General features: G+C 35.7%; 1 protein-coding gene across 2 annotated transcripts in view; it reads right to left on the bottom strand.

Annotated features, from left to right (window-relative positions):
* The window catches only part of COL24A1 (collagen type XXIV alpha 1 chain), a 421,841-nt gene that overhangs the window by 315,947 nt on the left and 87,420 nt on the right, over positions 1–18,474 (bottom strand). For both annotated transcript variants that reach the window (XM_002810653.5, XM_063718582.1), the window contains 3 exons: positions 12,392–12,436; positions 7,802–7,855; positions 6,620–6,664 (listed from right to left, as the gene is read on the bottom strand). In XM_002810653.5, the coding sequence (XP_002810699.3) occupies positions 6,620–6,664; positions 7,802–7,855; positions 12,392–12,436 (144 nt within the window). The remainder of the gene's footprint in view (positions 1–6,619; positions 6,665–7,801; positions 7,856–12,391; positions 12,437–18,474) is intronic.

Below are 18,474 nucleotides of genomic sequence, written 5' to 3'. Positions count from 1 at the left end.
AGAATGACCAACTTTGCCTAGAGAGAAGATTAATGGTGCTTTGCTTTACTGAGGAAGCAACATTTGAGCTAAGTCCTGAAGAAAAGAAAAGGCAGGGCTAACAATGTGCCATCAGTCAATCAATCAGAATGAAATGACACAGCATTTGCAAAGAATTGCAAATAGTTTGTGCAAATAGTCTGGTGGGCAAGAGGTGAGTTTGGAAAGGGTAGCAGGGGGTCATGTCATGAAGAGTCTTTTTTGTTATGATGGAAAGTCTGCAATTTACACTGTGAGTCATTAAGAAAACTTAGACACAGTTTTCATATAAGCATATTTTCACTTTATAAATTCACTTGGATTACAGTGGGTCACATAGGTCTTTATCTGTCCATAAGAATCAAGAGAAAGACGACTCTAAAGTTTACAGTTGGATTGATAGACAAATGTTAACCACTGATAGAAATATGGAAAACAAATAGAAAACCTGAGTCTGATATGAAGAGGATGAGTTTTGTTAGTTATTTTGAATTTGCGATTATAATGAGATATTCAAATGTAATTATCATGGCAGGGAGTTGGGAGATGTGGGGTTCATAGAAAAAGCTCATAGAGAAAAAAAGTCTGAAGGACAGATATGTCTGAAGTCTTAAAGACAGACTAAAGCTTTGAGGAGAAAATATTAGGAAAAATTATCACTGATCAGACAGAGGGTGAAATAGGGGTGTGAGAGAAGAGTAGTTTTATGGATGCAGAGAAAAGCCAAAGTTTAAAAGAAATTGAAGTAGAGATACAGTAGGTCAATTTTACTAAGTTCTAAATAAAGGTTTCTTATTTTGAATCACAGAATGGGTGATTTTTCAGAGTAAATACTTCCATAATAACAAATACTGAAGAATTCAAGCATTAAAAAAGTAATTGTTATTTCTATACCCATTCCAGCATTATTCACAATTATCAAAAGGTGGAAGCAACCCAAATGTTCATTAACAGATAAATGAATAAACAAAATGTTATATATACATGAAATGGAATATTATTCAGCCTTAAAAATTAAGGATTCTGATAACTGCCACAACATGGATGGACCTTAAAGACAATTACACTAAGTGCAGTAAGCCAGTCACAAAAGGACAGATAGTGTATGATTCCACTTACATGATGTACTTATAGTAGTCAAATTCATAGAGACAGAAAGTAGAATGGTGGTTGCCAGGGACTGGGAGTGGAGAATAGGGAATTGTTTATTGGGTACAGAGTTTCAGTTTGGGAAGATGAAAAAAGTTTTTAAGATGGATGGTGGCAATGGTTGTACAACAATTGGATGTACTTAAGGCCACTGACTACATACTTTAAGAGGGTTTATAAATGGAAAATTTTATGTTACATACATTTTATCTTCTTTATTTTAAAAAGAAAGAGATAAATGTCTCAAGAATCATATCTAAGTTGCCTGGAATAAAACTTTTGGAAGGTTTTAGTTCCTTAGAGTTTAGTTAAGTATTGCCATTAAAAAAGTTGCCACCATCCATCTTGAAAACTTTTTTAGGTGTTTTTCCTTGTCAAAGGTGCCTAAAATTGCCTTATGTTCCACAGACTGTATGAACAAGCAAAAATTAAAAGAAAAGAGGGAGAGAGAGAATTTGTTCCTTTATACATAACTTTAATAAAGTGAAACATCTATGATTTTCTTACTTGAAAGCCAAGCAGCTGGAGAATGGGAAATGTTTCTTTTAAAGTGAACCATACAAAAGTATTTCTGATACTAGAGCATTTAGGATTATGATGACAAGCTGTGTACATTTTCAGAATCATCTGTTGATGACTTCAAGTGTAAAGTCAGCTAACTTTTGTTTTAATATATACAACAGGAGTTTTGGTTATAAATAAAAAGAAAAGACACTCTAACTGGTATATACTTATCAATGAACTAAATAATCAATTGATAACTCAAGAACTGAAGTCAGAACTCCAACACAGCCTGTACAGAGTGTAAAGGTAACATTTTACAATTAGATATTTTAAATAGAATAATGTTATAAGTAATTGCTTAGGTGTTTCATAAAGGTTTCTTGATCATCATTACACTGATTCTAACAGAAATAAGATGTCAGCAGTAGCAAAGAAACCACACAGAGTTGAGGCCATTCTCAAAATACCACCATTAAACTAGAGTTTACTGTGTAATGAAACAAAGAACATTAAAAATAATAACACATGTTTTTGCTTTTTGGTTTGAAGGTTGTAGATCCAGTTAGAAGCAATTTTGTGTCACCAGCAGGACCACCAGAGGGTTTGGAGAGGTTCTATATACTTTGACTTTTGGGAGCAGCTAGCACATTATTACATAAGGAAATGCCAAAGAAGGGTTTAAAAATTATGATGTGTTTTAAATGTTTACATTTGACAAAATATTTCTGCTAATTCCAAAAAATGCCAACAAATAACTGCCAATGAAAAGCTAATTTATCATGATTCATGAAAATATTCACGTACTATGCATAACATTTAGAATTTACCAGTAACAGGACACAAATTAAGTGAAAAACATCCTATGAGTGTGTTTCTATGATTTTTGCCTTTTTAACTAGATTTGAAGTTAATGCTAAAAATCTACACTTGATAAAGCTGCACCCTACAACCCACTGATCTTCGACAAAGTCGGAAAAAATAAATAATCGGGAAAAAATACCCTGTTCAATAAATGGTGCTGGAAAACTTGCTAACCACACGCAGAAGAACGAAATTGGACTCCTACCTCTGACTGAGTTAATATACAAAAATTAACTCAAGATGGATTAAAGACTTAGTATGTAAGACCTCAAACTATAATCCTAGAAGAAAACCTAGGAAATAACCTTCTGGACACTGGCCTAGGCAAATAATTTGTGACTAAATCCTCAAAAGCAACAAATGCAACAAAAAATTTGGCAACTGCAACCTAATTAAACTAAAGGTCTTCTGCAGAGTAAAAGAAACCATCAACAGAGTAAATAGACAACTTACAGAACAGGAGAAAATATCTTCAAACTATGCATCTGACAAACGACTAATATCCAGAATCTACAAGGAACTTAAACAAATCAACAAGAAAAAAACAAATAACTTTATTAAAAAGTGGACAAAGGACATGAATAGACACTTCTCAAAAGAAGACATACAAGTGGCCCCAAAACATGAAAAAATGCTCAACATAACTAATTGCAGAGATACAAATCAAAACCACAAGGGGATACCATCTCACATCAGTCAGAAGAGCTATTATTAAAAAGTCAGAAAATAACAGATGTTGATGAGGTTTCAGAAAAAAGGGAACACTTATACACTGCTGGTGGTAATGCAAGTTAGTTCAGCCCCTGTGGAAAGAAGTTTGGAAATTTCTCAAAGAACTAAAAATAGAATTACCATTTGACCCAGTAATGTCATTACTGGGTGTATACCCAAAGAAAAATAAATAATTCTACCAAAAACACATCTGCACTCATATGTTTATTGCAGTACTATTCACCATAGAAAAGACATGGAATCAACCCAAGTGCTCATCAACAGTGGACTGCATGAAGAAAATGTGGTACATATAGACCATGGAATACTACAATGCCATAAAAATGAACAAAATCCTATCCTTTGCAGCAACATGGATGCAGATGGAGGCCATTATCCTAAGCAAATTAACACAGAAACAGAAAACAAAATACTGCATGTTCTCACTTATAAATGGGAGCTGAACATTGGATATACATGGACGCAAAGATGGGAAAAATAAACACTATAGATTCCCTAAGGAGGGAGGGCCAGAAAAAGGCAAGGGTTGAAAAACTACCTATTGGGTACTATGTTCACTGCTTTGACAACAGGATCACTAAAAGCCCAAACCTCAGCACTACACAATATACCCATGTAACAAACCTGCACATATACCCCTAAATTTCAAATAATTTTTAAATCTACATTTGAGACCCTTTATGAATGTGAAATTCCCTCCTTATTCCAATCACACTCCCAAGTGTAACCTAACTAAAGTGTGAAAACCTAACTAAAAGTACAACTTAAGAGGGTTACAGCCTAGAAAACAATTTTCAATACAAATGGGAAAAGGAAAAAACAAAAGGATGTATAATACAATGCAAAAATGGTACATGGAAGAGCATAGTTATATGGCTCACTGAAGTAAGATGACAAAATGCAGTAAGAGTAAGTTGTATAGTGCCAAATATATTTTGCATATGTTCCTTGGAGTTACTAGTTATTGAACAGAAGAAACTCTCAAATTCAAATAATAATTATAGAATCCATATAGTAAATACATGCATACACTATGCCCTATACCTTAAGAATGCTAATCTTGATTAATTTTTCACAACTACCTGAAAAGTAAGTTTCATCATGACCATTTAATAAATAATGAGATAAGAAAAATGAAGCACAGAGAGACTGAATAACATCAAAAGTCACAAAGCTAGTAAAAGAAGTATTAAGGGGCTGAGCTCACACCTGTAATCCCAGCTCTTTGGGAGGCCGAGGCAGGCAGACCACAAGGTCAGGAGTTCGAGACCAGCCTGGCCAATATGAAACCCCATCTCTACTAAAAATACAAAAATTAGCTGGGTGTGGTGGCAGGTGCCTGTAGTCCCAGCTACTCAGGAGGTTGAGGCAGGAGAATCACTTGAACCTGGGAGGTGGAGGTTGCAGTGAGCCAAGATCACGCCACTGTACTCCAGCCTGGGTGATAGAGTGAGACTGTCTCAAAAAAAAAAAAAAAAAAAAAAAAAAATGCCTATCTAACTCCACAGCCCATGTTCTTGGCCACTAATCTCTTCTGGCTTCCCAAATCCAAGCCAACATGTGTTTTCAGTGCAATTTCTAATAAAAAGTACATGACTTTTCCTCATTATGTGGTTACTTAATGCAAGAACAAAGACAGCATGAGCTAATGAAAAGAGGTTAGAGCTAAAGGTGAAAAGACATTGGTTCTAGTTCTAGCCAGCTATAACTTTGCCAGATCAAGTAAGTTCCTTAGCTTACTATTTTTCTCATCAGTAAAATGGGGATGATAGGCCTGTTCTCCTACATCACAGGGCTGATGGCAAAATAAAAGAATAAAATACACATGGAAGTATTTGGAAATGTTTAATAATTTTTTAAAATGTAAGACATCATTATTGCACATATTGTTTAAATACCTTATGCTTTACTTCTTTTTAAAAGGCATGTTAGGCTGGGCCTGGTGGCTCACTCCTATAATCCCAGCACTTTGAGAGGCTGAGGTGGGCAGATTACAAGGTCAGGGGTTTGAGACCAGCTGGCTAACATGGTGAAACCCCGTCTCTACTAAAAATACAAAAATTAGCCTGGTGTGGTGGCATATGCCTGTAGTCCCAGCTACTTGGAAGGCTGAGGCAGGAGAATCGCTTGAACCCGGGAGGTGGAGGTTGAGTCTAGTGAGTCTAGTGAGCCTAGACTGCGCCATTACACTCCAGCCTGGGTGACAGAGTAAGACTCTGTCTCACCCAAAAAAAAAAAAAAAAAAAAAAAAAAGCATTTTAGATAATATAAGGCACAAATGCATTTTAGATAATATAAGGCACAAATGTAGACTTTGGAAAATATTTGGCTATTAAAAATAAAGAATTTTAAAACCATATTTTTTATTTTATACACTACATATATGATATGGTTTGGATGTTTGTCCCCTCCAAATCTCATGTTAAAATATGATTCCTAATGTTTGTTCCCTCCAAATCTCATGTTAAAATATGATTCCTAATGTTGGAGGTGTGGCCTGGTGGGAAGTGACTGGATTGTGGGGTGGATCCTTCATGGATGGTTTAGCATCATCCCCTTGGTGATAAGTGAGTTCTCAACTCACATGAGATCTGGTTGTTTGAAAGCATCAGGGACCTTCCGTTTTTCTCTCTCTTACTCCCCTCTCGCCTTGTGACATTGTCTGCTCTCCCTTCACCTTCTGCTGTGACTGTAAGTTTCCTAAGGCCCTCACAAGATGCAAATGCTGGAGCCATATCTGCATGGCCTGCACAACTATGAGCCAATTAAACTTCCTTTCTTTATAAATTACCCAGCCTCAGGTATTTATAGTGATGCAAAAAGTGACTAATACAATATAATATAGAAATGTTTATTTTGCTTCCTTAGTGACTAAAAATGGCTAACATTTCCTTTAATGGTTTGGGAGTGAAATGGGATGTTCTGGATACAATAAGGTTATTTATTTCTTTGCAGATATTTCTTTACTCCTGACAGTTTTTGTATATTAAAATGATCTCAGCCTTGAACTACTATGAATTTCTTTACCTCTTCATATTTTTTACATGATAACTTCCTTAGGTCTGTATCCATTTATATATAAACAATACTACAAATGTTTATAGAGCACATTCTAACATGCCACACATTATGCTATGGAAATAAATATAAAATAATGACGCAAAACCTACCACAATGAGACTATTTTCTGTCATCATAGAAGTGAAAGCAACTACTGTAGTAAGCAAGTATATTCAGGCTACATTTGAATTAAATTCAAAGCTACTAAGAGAGTGTAAAAATGCTAAGTGTTTTATATATTTCATTCTACTTTTAGGCAAGCATGCTTAACAAAATGATGGAAATGCCTACTTACTCGTGCACCTTTAGGACCTGGATTACCTTCTGGTCCAGCTAAACCCTGGTGTAAACAAAAGACAGTGTCATCATACTACAGTACTTTTTAAAGAGTTAATAAATAGATTAATAAAAAGGCCATATAAAGAGGTATCATTTTCAAAACTATAGAATTCAGAACTCTGTATAACTAATGAAGATTACCAATGTTCAAGGAATTTTAGAATTTCTGAATCAAAAGAGGCATTGGAAGTAATCTATACACAATATATTTTAGATATATAAATAAAATACATTAACACATTGTCAGATTTTTAAAATTTTTTCATTACATTATTTCTCATTGGAAGACTGTGTTGTTTTAAAACATTTCTAATTCACTTATTCTAAAAGATAGTCCCATTAATGTTTTTTAAAAAATATATTTTAAACTTTAGATCAATGTCCATATATTTACATATTCATGTTTTATATTTTTTATATAACATATATTATCACTTGAGAGTAAGAGTCTAATATAGAGTACCTCTAAGTGTTTTTAAAGTCGTAAAAAATGAATTTTGTTAACAATTTTTTTCTTATTTCCCTCATTCTTGAGAATAAAGATATAAATGTACCTTTATACATTTAATTAATTTTGGAAGTAATCAATTCATGAAAACTTAGGAAAGAAAGCTCGTTCTATTATTAATCTACATGAAGTAGAGAAAGTTAGAAATTATAAGGGAATACATATAAAATGATTAGAATGAATTTTTAAAACAGTATACAAATAACAGTTCAGATAAAAGTATTTGGTAGTGGTATACTGTTTCTCAAATTTTTATAACTGTGTTATTAAAAAATGATGTTTATTACAGAGAGTCTTAACTCTTACTATTACTTCATTTTGTTCAGTGACAGTGTTGTAAAATCACAATCAGGACTGTTTTAAGAACTTATTCACACTTGTGCATTTTAATTTTGAAGGTTCCATTGTACATCACATCAAACATATTTAAAAGCCCCCTTCCAATTTTAAATAAAACTTTCTGCAGAAAAATTGTAATGGATTTCTACAACTTTGATTTTGAAATTATTTCTCTATGAGTTATTCATTATTTAATAAAAAAACTATTTGAACATTAATTCTCAAAATCAGAAATACAATGTATTAATAAATAGCAACACAAAGAGAAAAGTCTAAATATAGTTACTGCACCTGCCTGCCAGGGTAACCAGGTGAACCAATATTACCAGGAAATCCTGGAATTCCCTGAAATAATAAATAAAATAAACAGTATAGCAAAGCCAAAGGAAACAAATTTGGTGTATTTACAATACAAAAGCTTGGAAATAATTTTTCCCCATAAAAATACGGAGTCCTACACATGGCTTATGTAACTGAAATCACCTATGTGAAGGAAAATGGACAAAAATTGCTCAATAAAATAAGTAAAGCTATTAGATTAGGGCCCTAAATGATATATGATCATTAATAATGATAAATCTAGGATGGGAAAATCCATAGCTAAAATAGACATTTATTCTAGAGGAAGAGCTGGTATATTTCTTAATTACCAGTAACTTTTTTACCAGTAGATTGAATTCTTTCTTGTTTCGATCATCCTACAACACTCCTTAATAGTCTGAGCATGAGCCCCAGAAGACTAAGAGGGGCAGTAAACCACAAAACCAACCTCTACTTCTTTCCTAAAGTAAACTTAACCTTACAGTGAGTCTGATTAACTAAATGAATATTAAGTGGCAAATACCGTTATCATGACATGGGTCTGATCTAGTAAATTTGAATGGTGCTGAGGACTGAATGTTTGTGTGCCTCAGAATTCATGTTAAAATCCTAACCCTGCTGATAATGCCTAACAGTATTAGGAGGTGGCTCTTTGGAAGGTAATTAGGTTGGAGCCCTCATGAATGGGATAAATGACCTTATAAAGAGGCCATGTGAGAATACAATAAAAAGTCAGCCATCTGTAATCCAAAAGATAGCCCCCCACCAGAACCTAACCAGGCTGGCATGCTGATCTCAGACTTTCGGCCTCCAAAATTGCGAGACATTTCTGTTGTTTATAAGCCACCCAGTCTATGGTCTTTTGTTACAGCAGCCCAAACTGACTTAGACAGATGGTAAACTCATTTGGAATTTGCAACTTTGTATTCTTGATTTAAAACAAGGTTTGCTCAGCGAAGGCTGATAGATGGAGACCCAAAGGCATAAGAAAGGAAAACTGCTACAGAACTGGGTGAAAAAGTGAGATAAAATATTATAACTTCTTTTTTTTTTTTTAAAGACTCTTTTTCATTGATACAACATTCATTCCTTCATTTACTCATCAGTTTATTCAGAGTTTAGGTCTATTAAATAATTCTTGACACAAGGAAATGTCAGAAGAAGGTGTGTTGAGCTGATGACAACCATGTTAAGTTGGCTAGATTTCTTATTTATCACCTAAAATTCCTTTCCTGTTTGTTTATAAATGATATAATGAAAGATAATTGCACTTTGTTCTTCTGTTCTGAAGTGGATAGAAGAGCGTTACCTCCACTTTAAGTACAGATATGCTAAAACTTCTAAAAATTTGGAAAATCTAGAGAAAGAACAGACCAAGGAAATGAAACATAGAGGATAATAGTTGAGTTTCTTCTCTCTACTTTTTTCAGAATTAATCTCTCACTTTTTTCCCTTTCATTTCTCTCATATCCTCTTCCCTTCCCTTGACCAAAATTAACATTTACTGAGCACTTTTTATTTGCTAAGCATTTTACATCTATGAGATACACTTTTCTTCATTCTACATTTAAAAAACCTAAGATACACAGAAGTATGACAATGGACAACTGAAGAGAATGTGAATAAATAATGGCCTTCTGAGGATTACAGAAGAAATTCTTGTCTATATGTAGAGAGATTATATCCTATGAATTTCAGAAACCATATGTATGTATTAAATATTCCCCTATTGATATTAAATATTATATATTTACATAATATTTTATTCCTATAACATTTATTGAGCATTTATCATGGGCCAGGCACTATTTCAAGTATTTTATAGGTATTATCTTATTCAATCTACTCAAAAACCCTATAAGATAGATATCATTATTCCCATATGAGAGATGAGAAAAAATGAGACATAAGGTGTTTGTGTCACCAATGGAAGGTTACTTAGCTAATAAGTAGGAAGTCAGGAATTAAATCAGCAAGTCTAATTCCAGAGACCACCATTCAAAGGCCCATTTCCCTAGTGTGAGTTTGAAGTGCAAAAAACATCCAATAGCACTCCAAGGAAAGTCCTCTAATTATGAGATTTGCTCTAGTATATTTACAACCGCCTTCCTATATGCCCCATCCAATTCCAAAACACACAGGCCCACATTCTAGAGATTCACAAAACCTTATATTTGGGTGTGCCAACAGAAAGGAGTAAGACAAATGTAAAAGGCTGTTTTTATTCTGTAGGCCACTATCTATCTGGCTAATGAAAACCACCATCCCTTTTCCATTCCTTTCCTAGTCAAATTAAGTTAACTAACCTCAATAAAAAGGCAATCTGTTATAGAACATAAGTGAAATCCTATTTCGAATGGATTGTCACAGAGGGTGTTAAAGCAACATGTAGAGATCTAGCTAACACATTTTAGCTATGTAGAGAAAGACACAAAAGAATTCCACTCAATGTCTAAGTTCTGCTATACTAGAACAGCAGTAAACAAAATAAACGAGTAAGACTTCAGCATAATCTTTATATGGCATAAATGTATTCTGAGCCAACCACACCCTAGAATCACTGAGACAACCACAGAAACTCAAAAGAAACTCAAAACAAATAGCATGACTTAATTCACTCTGCATTTAAAGATAGATTTTTTTAAAAAGTTGGCTCACTCAAATCTGCAGATTGGATGGAGTAATAGAGATACAGTTATATCAACAGCCCCTTGAGAAAACAGGAACAGAAAATTAGGAAGCCTGCCCTAATCTCACTTAAAACACACACTCTGAGTCAGTTAGACTTCATTCAGAATTCCGTCACTGCTCCAGCACTGCTACTATAGTTTCTCTTTTTTCATTAGTAAAATAGAATAACAGCACTCATTTCGTGGATAAAATAGAACAATGTGTAGAAATATATTTAAAAGTGGAAGTAACTGTAATGACTCTTAGTGTTGGTGACATTAAGTTAATTAACATATGTAAACCTGAATAATTATACTACTAGAAGTTGTAGTTAATAGTAATATAGTTTGGCAAATAATAAGGGCTGTAAGTAAATGACAGCTCTTATTACTAGAGCTCACACAAATAATATCATTGCCTTTCCAAATGTTTGCTGACCAATTTGAAGATATTTACAAATTTTCAAGACAAATGTCTTCCAGCAAGTCAGCTATGCTCCTCTGAATGTCCACAGTATTTTCACAATTAAAATGCAAAATTATTTTAGCTGTTTCTCATAGTTAACACAAATTTTGCCTCTTTTTTTTTCTGGAAACAAATAGAATAGAAAGCAAGAACTGACTACAATATACATTTTCTAACCTTTAAAATTGGTTTTAGACTGTTCTAAAAAGTATATTACCCTCAGAGATAATATATACACCACCAGAAGTAGTTTATGGAGCAGTTTTGTGAGTGAACTCGTCAGTAATGAAACATGGCCAATTTTTCACTTGTGAATTATCAGGTTTCCTCCATTGGAATCCACGTTTCTGCCAAAGCAGTATCCTACAATTTTTTTCTCCCCAGGGACTAATCCCACTCACCCTTCTCATCTTTTTCTCCCATAAACGCTCAAATGCTTTTCAGTACATGTTTGATTTGCAGGAAACTGATATTACACGTGTTACAGATACATATATCACTTCACTTGCCATGTCTAGCAATTAGTAATCTTGAAAAGTTGTGCTTCAGGGACTGAACAGACTGTACTGTCTAACTTAACATGAATGAGAGGGAAAAATGACTTTGTTTCTTCATTTATAGCTTTCCCTCAGGTACCATCCATCACATTTCTTCCTGGATCTCCCTTTAGGGTTTCCTGAGTCTTTGTGCTGATTCTTTAATAACGGTATCCATCACCTTAGTCAGTTTCTAATATCTTACCTTTTTCACTGTTATATTCACACTATATTTTCAATATAGTACACACTATAAGAGATATGACTTTATTTTCTTCTATGACATAATGATATATTATTTTCTGATGAGAGAAAAGCAACAACATGATCAAAAACTAAATAGTTCCAAAACTATTTTGACTTTTAAATATTGTGTGTGTGTATTATGGACAATGATATATGTACCATTCTAATTTCGACTGTTATTGAAATTTATTTGCATTTCCTCAGGAAAAGGTCAGGGAACAAACAGCTATGGATTAGGCTTTAGTGAACTGGTAAGTTCCTGACATTGTACAAAAAAATCAAGTCTCTCTCTCTCTGTCTCTCTGTGTGTATGTGTGTGTGTGTGTATGGATATGTATATTTTCTGGGAAAGGATTCACAGTATTTATGAGACTCTCAAAGGGGTCTGTGAACTGCAGAAGTTTAAGAGCTACTAGTCTGAAACATATGGGGCAAAAGTAAAAAATGAATAACAGTGAAATATTATAATTTTTTAAATAAAAAGATCTGCAGCTAATCAATTAAAAGGTTGTCCTGCACTAAACAGAGTAAAAAATCACTGAGAAGAAAAATTGAAAAAGTGGGGGAAAATAATCTCTCAAAGGAGTTCTCTAACATGTATCTTTTTCACACATGATACAAGTCTTATAAAGGAAGTACCTACTTGTTCACCTCGAAGTCCTGGGAGTCCAGGATGTCCTTTGAGACCCTGCAAAAGAATAAGTGGAGACATGCTATGAAAAGTAAACTCATATAAGCCAAATAATGAAACATAGGTTGCAAGTTGCCTTATATCCCAACTTTTGGTTTCCTCATCAATATAAACTTAATTGTTACTAATTTATTTCTTATTAAATTTAATCTTTTTTATTTAATAAGAATTACTTTTTTATTAAATAACAAATAAATTCTTATTAATAATTTAATCTTGCATGTTATTTGAATGATTTGTTATTATCAACTAAAATGGTAGCATAGTACTAAATAGAGACTAAAGCACAGTATCTTTTATAAAAGGTTCATATCTAGCAATGGATATGTTAAGTTTGCTGAAGCTTTTAAAAAGTTAGTTTTAGCTGAATAATGCTAAGACAAATGGCCTCAGACATAATCTGTTTGTAATTATTGAAAAACTGGATCATATCCACGCAGTTCCTCTAACCCAAATCATTGTCATAACACCCCATGAATGAGGTAACTCAAAAAATCATGAGGCTCTCACAGGTTCATCAAAATGGGTTCTATAAAATTGTCTAGGGAATTCGTGACAAAGAATATTTTCCAAATAATAGAAGCAAAAGAAAATCTTAATCTCTATAAATTAACACCCAAAGCTATAAAATAGACAGTATCCTTCTTCCTCAAGAAAGATATAGGAGAAAAATGAAGGAAACTAAAAGAAAGGACAGGAAGAGTGAAATAAAGAAAAATTTTGGAGCTTATTTGTACAGTTCTACATAAAAATCAGTGATTTGATCTACTGTTTACCAAAAGATTTTGGTGCACATTAAGAACAAAAGAAATTCCTTTTCCTAAGGACTTAAAATATAACTCAAAAGCCTGAAATAAATCATAGTTTACAAATATCAAAAATTTCCAATTAATATACTGCAAACTAAAGACAAATTTCCTGGGTTTCAGAACATAGCCTAATGGAGTGAAAGAATTACTTAGTATTAATCACTGAGGGTTTATCAGAAGAGATGAATTTGGATTAATGGATTAGAGAAGCGAATGACACTTTGGTTAAAAAATGTCATTTAGAAGAGGTGCCTATTTGAAAACTAAAGGAATGATTTCAACAGCTTTTGCAATGTTAAACTTAAAACAGTTTAACAGTTTTTACATTTTTAAAGGGAGTTCAAGATTAGCCTAATTACATAATATAATACCTATTGTGCTCAGTTGCCCAAATGTTTACACAAAATTCCACAAGTAAAAATATCCACAAAGCTAAGTTTTTTCACTTTTTACAACAGGAGATAAGAAACATCCTCAGCGCTAAGACAGTGGTGGTGGCTCCCCGGGATAAGGCAGCAGCTCTAGGAGGGTGTGAGCTGGAAGTTTCCTGGAGGATGACAAATAAAGAGCCAGGGTAGGAGGCTCATATGTTACAGAGACTCTCTGCCATGAGCCTATTGCCTTTTCCCATTTTTTTTTAAAGTGTGTGTTTATTTATTTACTTATTTTAAATTCTGTGAACCCTTGAGTCTAGCTACATGCTTGATTTTCTTTGGCCAACACCTGTTTTTCAGATCAGAGTTAGTTTTCTCCCTAGTCTATAATGAAACAAAATGCAATGGTGGCGCAATTTTATTTTAGCTTATTTTCCCCAAATCACTCAATAATAGTGAACTATGTGTATATATGTTAATCATAGTATCTTTTGTATGTACACTTCTCTTTAAAGAGATTCTTCTTCATTCAGAGACGCTGACAAGGTGGCAGCACCATGCAGTCATGATTTGTTTTTTATGAACTCACTCCTTCCCCACCTCAGCCCCAGGACTTGACACTTAATCTAAGGGAGGAGAATATAAGTCAGGCCAGTAGCCTATAAAATGACTTGGAATAAAGAGTTTTATTTAAACAAAAACAAGCTGGGCCAGGCAAATGGCATTCCTGTAGTCCAGCTACTCAAGATGCTGAGGTGGGAGGGTTGCTTGAGCCCAGGAGCTAAAGTCCAGTCTGGGCAATATAGCATCCTCTAAAAAAAAAAAAAAGACAAGCTGGGCCAATAAAAATCTCTGTTTTAAAAAAATGAAGTTGATTAAAACAACAACAATAGAAAAATGCAAGTACTTAACAGTGGGGGTAGGAGGGAGCTGAAAGATTCACAAAGAAAGGCTAACAGGAAGAGTAGGGTCGCTGAGATGCTACAAGAAAGCCAAAGTATACACAAAAATTAGAAATAGAAATTATGTTAAGACAGTTGTCAGAGGACAAGATAACACAAAAAAGCAGATGCAGAGAAAGTAGATAAGTACTGGTAGAAAAGTACAATAAAAGATTCACAAACTAATGCTGCTAAGATACAGCTGCTTTGAATCAGTGTGTATGTCAGACCAAGTCATATTACAGTACCTAGTTTTAGATTCCATGGGATCCCTGTTTCCTCATTGCTGCAGACAGGATTGAAATAACTCACTCTTTTCCTTGAACTATCCTAAGTCTCCTTTCTTTTTTTTTTGAGACAGAGTCTCGCTCTGTCCCTCAGGCTGGAGTGCAGTGGTGCAATCTCGGCTCACTGCAAGCCCCGCCTCACGGGTTCACACCATTCTCCTGCCTCAGCCTCTGGAGTAGCTGGGACTACAGGCGCCCGCCACCATGCCCGGCTATTTTTTTTGTATTTTTAGTAGAGACGGGGTTTCACTGTGTTAGCCAGGACGGTCTCGATCTCCTGACCTCATGATCCGCCCGCCTCGGCCTCCCAAAGTGCTGGGATTACAGGCGTGAGCCACCGCGCCCTGCCAAAATATCCTAAGTCCCCTTTCTAGGCGATCTGAAGAGCCTAAGTAAAGCAATTTTTGTTTGTTTGCTTTACTGATAATAACAATGAACAGATCAAGCCATCTTGATCTGTTCTAGATCCAATTTACCACAAACTAGCCGTATTGTGAACCTCAATGTCTTAATTTGTAAAATGACAGCATTCAATTAAATTATTGCTAATTTTTTTATTGCTTAAATACTGTGAATACTGGAATCTATAAGAAAGTAACTACTTTTTTCAATGTAGCTGTCATTGAATAAAAAACAAAGCAGATATAAGGGTTACTTCAGGAAGGCCGGGCGCAATGGTTCACGTCTGTAATCCCAGCACTTTGGGAGGCAGAGGAAGGCGGCTCATCTGAGGTCAGTAGTTCCAGCCTGGCCAACGTGGCGAAACCCGTCTCTATTAAAAATACAAAAAAATTAGCCGGGTGTGGTGGCGTTTTCCTGTAATCCCAGCTACTTGGGAGGCTGAGACACGAGAATTCTTGAACCCAGGAGGCAGAGGTTGCAGTGAGCCGAGATCGCGCCACTGCACTCCAGCCTGGGTGACAGAGCAAGACTCCATCTCAAAAAAAAAAAAAAAAAAAAAAAGAGTTACTGCAGGCTTGGAGACATAGGAAGAATTCACGTAAGGTCAGTGGACATATCAGGCTCCCACGGGGCACTTCTTTAATGCTCTAAAACAAAGATGGGACTCTGGAGTGGGCAAAATGGAAGAGAGTGGGTTGGGTAGGAGGCTATTATGACAATCTAGGTCAAAGATAATTATAAGTTAGCCTAGGGTAGTAGAGCAAAAATGATACCTAAGCCCTTGAAAAAGCTTAAGCTTAATTGAAGCTATTTTACTCACTGTGGTGTCTCCAGTGCCTGGTACATAGTTCTTGCTTATTAATTAACTGGTAGACAGACATGGATGAATGAATGAATGAATGAATGAATGAATGAATGAATGAAAAGACTTGGATGAATTTAAGAATCACTTAGGTAGAAAATAGATTCTAAGTATTTAATATGGTAACTCTATTATCTGAATGTTGAAATGAAAGGTAATAAATAGAATAAAGGCTTCCTTTTTGTTATTTTAAAATATATATTTGTAATATACTGAAGTTATCTCCACTATTATATAAAGACTTTCATTTATTCCCATATGCCTCATTTATTTTCTACTTAAAAACTAGTCTGTAAAGTTTTTAAAAGCAAAGGGGATACATTCCTTGGAAAACTCCTACATTCAAGCTTTGGCATAGCTCCAATCTAGGGATTTTATTTTAAAAACTAATATTTGAGTCATTATTTTCTATACTCATACAGGAAGAATAACAAAAAGTTTCCATAACTGGCATATGATTTTTCTCTGATTAGCATTCTGAAAACTGAATACATTCCTTAAGGAATGACAATAGGGAAATTTACAAATTGTTTCAATTCAGATTTAAAACACATTACAATGAATTACAGAATTGTTCTTAATTTTTATTGTAACATAAAATCAGTTTACAAAGGAGGGCAGAGCAAGATGGCAAAATAGAAGCTTATGTTATTCGTCCCCTCTCCATCGCTGGAACATCAAATTTTAACAACTATCCACACACAGAAAACCATAGTCACAAGAAGCAAAAATCAGGTGAGCAAGAGCAATCACAGTACCTGGTTTTAACTTCATATTGTGGAAAGAGGCACTGAGGAGGACAAGAGATACAGTCTTGAATAGTGAATGCCACCCCTCCCCCATCTCCCCTGGCAGCAGCACTGCAGTGTGGACAGAGAATCTGTGCACTCTAGAAAGGGAAAGCTCAGTGACTGGGAAGCTTTACATTGAACTCAGTGCTTCCCTGGCACAGCGGGAGGATTTGGACCAGCCCTAGCCAGAAGGGAATCGCACATCCTCAAGGAACTTGAGTTTCTTGGCAAGCCTTACCACCATGGGCTGAAGTATTCTGGGGTCCTAGGTAAACTTCAAAGGCTGTCTAGGACACAACGACTGCAATTCCTAGGCTATTCCTAGTGCTAGGCTGGGCTTACAGCCAGTGAACTAGGGTGGAATGTGAACTAGGGAGACAACAGGTGGCATGGCTAATGGAGTATGAGCACCATTCCTTCCCCAAGCCCAGGCAGTGCAGCTCATAACAAGGAAAGTGACTCTTTCCTTCTGCATAAGGAGAGAAGAGTGAAGAGTAAAGAGGACTTTGTTTTGCATCTTGGATACAAGCTCAGCCACAGTGTAATAGAGCACCAGAGATGTGAGGCCCCCATTTGAGGCCCTAGCTCCTGGATAACATTTCTAGACACATTCTGGGTCAAAAGGGAACCTGCTGCTTTGAATGGAAGGATCCAGTACTGGCAGGATTCATCACCTGTTGACCAAAGAGCCCTTGGGCCCTGAATAACCACCAATGATACCTAGTAAGTGTGCTGTGGGCCTTGGGCTCTAAAACATGCTGGCCTTCAGGGGTGGTCCAGTACATTCCAGCTGTGGTGGCCACAATGAAAGACTCTTTCTGTTTAAGAAAAGCAAAGGGAAAAAGAGACAGGATTTTGTCTTGCACCCTATGTACCAGCTTGGCCACAGTAGGGTAGGGCAATTAGCAGGCTCTTGGGGTCCTTGAGACCAGGACTAGGATCTTACACAGCATTTCTGGACTGTCCCTACTGTGCTGAAGGATGAGTCACAGGCCTGGCAGCATTCAACACAAGCTGACGGAAGAGAGCCCTTGGCCTTTAAGTAAACATTGGTGAAAGCCTATCAGAAACCCCCATAGACTAGTCATAGTGGCCACAGGGAAGGGCTCATCTGCCTGGGGAAATTTCTGGGAAGAGTGGGAAGGCCTCTGTATTACGGTTTGAATGCCAGTTTAGCCACAGTAGAGTAGAACAGCAGGTAAGTTGCTAATGTCTTTGACTTCAATCACTGGCTCCCACACAGCATCCTTGGACACACCCTGGGCCTGGGGAAAACTCATCACTATGACGGGAAGGGCCTTGGGTGAGGCCCAGTAGCTCATGTCTGACCCAGCACAGTTCCAGCGGTGACGGCCACAGGGTGCCTGTATCACCACACCCACAGTTCCAGCTGGCCCAGCAAAGAGAGAGAGAGAGAGAGAGAGAGGAGAGACTCCATTTGCTTGGAAGAAATTAAGAGAAAAGAACAAGAATCTCTGCTTGGTAATCCAGAGAATTCTTTCAGATTTTATGTAAGACCACCAAGGCAGTACCTCTACAAAAACCACAGTGTTATTGAGCTTGGGGCCC

The sequence above is a fragment of the Pongo abelii genome, chromosome 1 (genome assembly GCF_028885655.2).
Source record: "Pongo abelii isolate AG06213 chromosome 1, NHGRI_mPonAbe1-v2.0_pri, whole genome shotgun sequence".
Taxonomy (NCBI): Eukaryota; Metazoa; Chordata; class Mammalia; order Primates; family Hominidae; genus Pongo; species Pongo abelii.
The sequence above is the reverse complement of the archived record's forward strand: the minus strand, read 5'-3'. Positions and strand labels throughout refer to the sequence as shown.